Here is a 4,805-nt window from a genome sequence, read left to right as displayed (position 1 = left end):
TCCCTCGTACACGTGCCCTGCTGGGGAGCTGAGGATCAGGACCCAACACCAGAAGAAACCTTTCCAGGTACGTTGGGTGCTTTTGTATATTAACACCCCTCTGGGAGGACTGAGCTTTGAGGAAGTAAAACTGAAGGAACAGTATTTTTATGTTGGTTCTGACTCCATCTTATCTCTGATCTCCTCCAAACCCTCTCTAGATGGTTGAATTGGATGTAGTAGCCCATCCTCAGGAGCTGGTGAACATCAATTGGATAGAAATAGGATTTTTTATATTTTTTTTTCCACTTTTTAGGGTGTTGCCAAACACAGGTTTGTCAGAGCAGCCGGTTGACCAGGCGATGCGTAAACCTCCTTCGGGGAGGATTTCTCGGGCAGGGTGGAACCGTGAGACGAGGCGTGTGTCTGGATGAGTCCCTGCATGTCGGTGTCCACATGGGCAGGGATTGGGTCCAGCAGACTTTTCCACCCTCGAGGGAAGTTCCCAAGTCCTGGATGGGATTTCTCTTCCCATCTCGCAGGGGTTGAGGATACACAGCGGGAGAGTGGGGCGAGCAGTGCTGCTTGTGGGGTGCTTGTCCAGGCAGGTAGGACAGGAGCTGGTGGCATCAGCCGGTGGAGAAACCCCACGAAGGGCATGCCAGGGAGTCCAGGTCAAGGATGTCATCACCCTTCTGCCTCCCTTACCAAACCGGATTTGTCACTAAGGGGTCAAGTACGGCTCCAGCTCTGAGCCCTCAACTCCCGGCGTACTGTGTCGCTCTGACTCCCTGGTCCCAGTTGAGTGGGATGAAGCTGCTGGCTTCCATCGCCTTCCTGGCCACACTTGTGGTGGCATTGGGACACCCTGACCCTGCGCTGGACTGGCACTGGCAGCTCTGGAAGAAAACCTACGGCAAGGAGTACCGCCATGAGGTAGGGACGTCTTGGTGGGAATGGAGGTGGCTTGGTGGGTGCTGCTCTGACATGACCATCCGCTCCATCACACAGCACGGAGAAGAGCCAACAGTGCTCCCAAGCACTACTGGTTCCCAGGGCGGGGTTGGCAGGGGCTGCAAACAACCTTTTTTGGGATAAAATGGGGTGAAATGGTACCATGAAGTTGTGTTTACTTTCAGAAAGAGGAAGGGGACCGGCGCGCGACGTGGGAGAGGAACCTGCGCCTGGTGACGCTGCATAATCTGGAGCACTCCCTGGGGCTGCACTCCTACGAGCTGGGCATGAACCACCTGGGAGACATGGTAGGTTCTGGTCATGCTGATGAGAGGGGGGTTGTCTTGGTCTCTAATTACAAGGTCGATTTATTGAGGAATATAAATGGGTTAGGGGTGGAAAAACAACCAACAACCCTTCTCAGCCTGTCCTCTTCTTGTGGACTCCAGCAACCATGGACAAACTGCTCAGACATTCTTCTGCTTGACCTACTGGCGTGAGGCAATCTAACGTGAGGAAATAACTCCTTAACACGGCATTTGGGGTGCACAGACCTGGTCCTGGTCATTATATATATTTGCAAATCATCCCTTGTCAACATCCTGAGGTTGTAGTGTTGTTTCATGTAACATACCAGCTTCCAGGGATTCTTGGTGCTGGAGTCAAGCTTTGTGTCTTCTTTTTCTTGCCCTTCTCGATGTTCAGATAGAAGTTAAATGTAAAAAATAAAAAGTCAAGGACTCCCCAAAGCTGCTAACTCTTGTAGCTCAGATGGTTGATGGGACATCCCCCTTCACCTCCAACACACCCAGCGTAGGACTTACCAGAGACAAGGACAAAGAATCATAGAATGGTTTGGGTTGGAAAGGACCTTTAAAGGTGCAGTGAGCAGGGACATCTTTGACTAGATCAGGTGTTTTCTTTTCCCACCAGACTAGTGAGGAAGTGACAGCTTTGTTAACTGGGCTGAACGTTGGTCCTCGGCCAAACCGGGCCTCCGTGTACCGACCACAACCCGGCAGCAAACTCCCAGACACGGTGGACTGGAGGGAGAAGGGATGCGTCACAGAGGTGAAGAACCAGGTGGGAGGCTCTCTCTGTGTTTCCCCACATCTTAACTCCATGGGGCAGCATCTGAGGGCATCTCTGGGGCTTTTGCAGGGTGCTTGCGGGGCATGCTGGGCCTTCAGCGCCGTCGGAGCCCTCGAAGCCCAGGTGAAGCTGAAGACAGGGACATTGGTGTCCCTGAGTGCCCAGAACCTCGTTGACTGCTCCATGATGTATGGGAACAAAGGCTGCAGTGGAGGTTTCATGACCAATGCTTTCCAGTACATTATTGACAATGAAGGGATTGATTCAGATGATTCCTACCCCTACACAGCCCAGGTAAGTGCCAGAGCTTGAAAACACATGAAATCTCCAGAAAAACACATGGGCATGGAAGGAACGCGACCACTCGTTGAGCTCTCCTGCGTAGGCACCCTTCTCCTCCTCTCCCACCGATTTCCCTCTGTCTTGGTTTCTACCAGTCTCATGTCATCTTCTCAACCTTCACAGCTGATTCTTTCAGACCCAAGGAAGGAACCTTTAGATTGTATTTTTTTTTTCTCATAGGTGAATGACTGGACTGTGAGCCAGAATTTCTACATGTTTATTTCTGTCCTACGTAAATTATTAGGCAATGTACTACGCGGAAGGGAAAAATGGGACAGGAGTCCTGGGTCCTGTTTTCAGCTCTCTGTGTTATTCCATCTTCTATAGTTTTAAAATGAGTTACTGATATTTCTATGATTTCAGTGGGCAGAGGTTCATACAACTGTTTTTAAAAGTCCCCTGTAACAGATGCTGTATGAGCACTGTAAGGTCATAAGAGCCATAAGAAAATAAAGCTCCTAATGCTGAGAGTCTTTATGGCCAAAGACAAGAGATGCCCTGAAATGACCTGGTAACTTGAAAATATCATCTATGGAAACAGGTCAAAGTAACAGCAGCTCAGTCCAAGAAAGAAAAGTAGAATTTAAATCTTCAAACACAAATAGGGCAGCTATGGTGATGAAGGACACTGTTCTCCATGTCCAGAAGGAGAATGAGAAGCCCTGGGCTTAATTTCCAATAGAAGTAATTTAGGTTGAACATGAGTCTTCAGATGGGAAGGATGAGGAAGTGGTGTAAGTATTGTCACCGGAGGTTTCTAAAGAATGGTTTGGCTGCTCTTGCTGTAGGGAAGTGAGATGGACAAGATGGTCTCTTCAGGTCCTTCCAGCCATCTTTTCTGTAATCCTGTGTGTAGAAAAATGATGGTCAAAGAAAAGTGAAGAACAGGGTAACACAAAGTAAAAGAAGGCTGATAGAAAACACATACCTGAAAGTCTTGAGATGTTCCTGCTGGATTCCTCACGTTCCTCTTCTCAACTCCTCCTTGTTCCTACCAGAATGGGACATGTCAATACAACGCTTCCACACGAGCCGCCACTTGCTCCAGGTATGTTGAGCTTCCATACGCCGACGAAGAAGCCCTGAAAGATGCTGTCGCCAACATCGGGCCGGTCTCTGTTGCCATTGACGCCGCTCAGCCCACCTTCTTCTTGTACAGGTCAGGTATGTCCTTTTACCCTGGAGATCTTCACAGTCCTCTAAGTCTTTCTGCATGTAAAGCTTATAAAATTTGGTTGAAACTGGGGTTTAATTCCTGGATGGGAATATGACAAAAAGTTAAGATAGGGGTGTTAGTGACTGTGCTGAAGGTTGACTTGGACTCAGAGATGAGGTCTGGTGTTCTGATGACGTGCTTCCAAACTCCTTTATTTCCAGGTGTGTACGATGACCCCCGGTGCACGCAGGAGGTGAATCACGGAGTGCTCGTGATCGGCTACGGCACCCTAAATGAGAAGGATTATTGGCTTGTGAAAAACAGGTAGAGGCACAATTGTACATCACCAAACTCTGATTATCTGTGTGGTCACTGTCTATAGGGACAGGCTTCTCCCACTGCCCAAACTCACGTCCCCACGATTTTATAACGACTGATATTTATACACATGAGAGGGAGATCAGTTGGGTGCTGGTGCGACAGGGGCTGTTATAGAGTCAGAACTTGGTATGGTTCTCTTGGTCACAGAATCAGAGAATCATTTTGGGTGGGAAAGACCTTTAAGGTCATCAAGTCCAACCATAAACCCAACACTGCCAAGACCATTTCTAAACCACGTCCCTCAGCACCACAGCTACACGCCTTTGCGCATCTTTACGCATCTTTCCACATCTTTCTTTCCATGTCTTTTTCATCTGGTCCTTAAACTATTCCCTAAGGATTCCTGCTTAACCATGTCAAAGCACCTTTATGCCACCCAAAGAGTGTTAAGGAACCTTAAGTGCATTTAAAATATGCTTGCACTCACCTTAAATTCCCTTTACGTTGATGAGTGTTGTCATAACACGGGATTAGAAATCCTGTGAAGCAGTTAATGAGAACACTCCAAAGCTGTGATGTTGATAAAGCTGCTGCTTCACGTACAGAAAAAGGAATTTAATTTTTCTTGGTGTGTTTGTTTGTTTGTTTCCTGTCCCAACAGTTGGGGTGTGCGTTTTGGTGACGAGGGTTATATCCGCATGTCGAGAAACCACGAGAACCATTGCGGGATCGCCAGTTATGGCTCTTACCCACTCATATAGATGGACCCTCTGCTTCAGAGAGGACAACTCCAGTTAAACCCCTGTTCCTATGCTTGCATGGATCTACTGACTTCAAGAATCATTTTCTGGCTCTGTGGGCAGTGTCCTTCTGTAAGATCAGCCTTTACGTGGGAGGATTTTGGAATCTGATTTACAACCACCTTGGGACTTCTTTTTGGGGAAAAGGGTTTTATTTTTTC

At 48.1% G+C, this 4,805-nt stretch overlaps 1 protein-coding gene across 1 annotated transcript; it reads left to right on the top strand.

Moving 5' to 3' along the window:
• Positions 1-789: 789 nt before the first annotated feature.
• CTSS (cathepsin S) lies at positions 790-4,605 on the top strand. Its single transcript, XM_010171874.1, has 7 exons — positions 790-915; positions 1,119-1,241; positions 1,867-2,016; positions 2,095-2,319; positions 3,366-3,531; positions 3,745-3,847; positions 4,506-4,605. The coding sequence occupies exons 1-7, from the start codon at positions 790-792 to the stop codon at positions 4,603-4,605; spliced, it is 993 nt and encodes a 330-aa protein (XP_010170176.1).
• Positions 4,606-4,805: the final 200 nt, after the last annotated feature.

This window comes from Antrostomus carolinensis, unplaced genomic scaffold (assembly GCF_000700745.2).
Source record: "Antrostomus carolinensis isolate BGI_N321 unplaced genomic scaffold, ASM70074v2 scaffold31237, whole genome shotgun sequence".
Classification (NCBI taxonomy): domain Eukaryota; kingdom Metazoa; phylum Chordata; class Aves; order Caprimulgiformes; family Caprimulgidae; genus Antrostomus; species Antrostomus carolinensis.
Note: the sequence above shows the minus strand (reverse complement) of the source record. Positions and strands in the feature narration are given on the sequence as shown.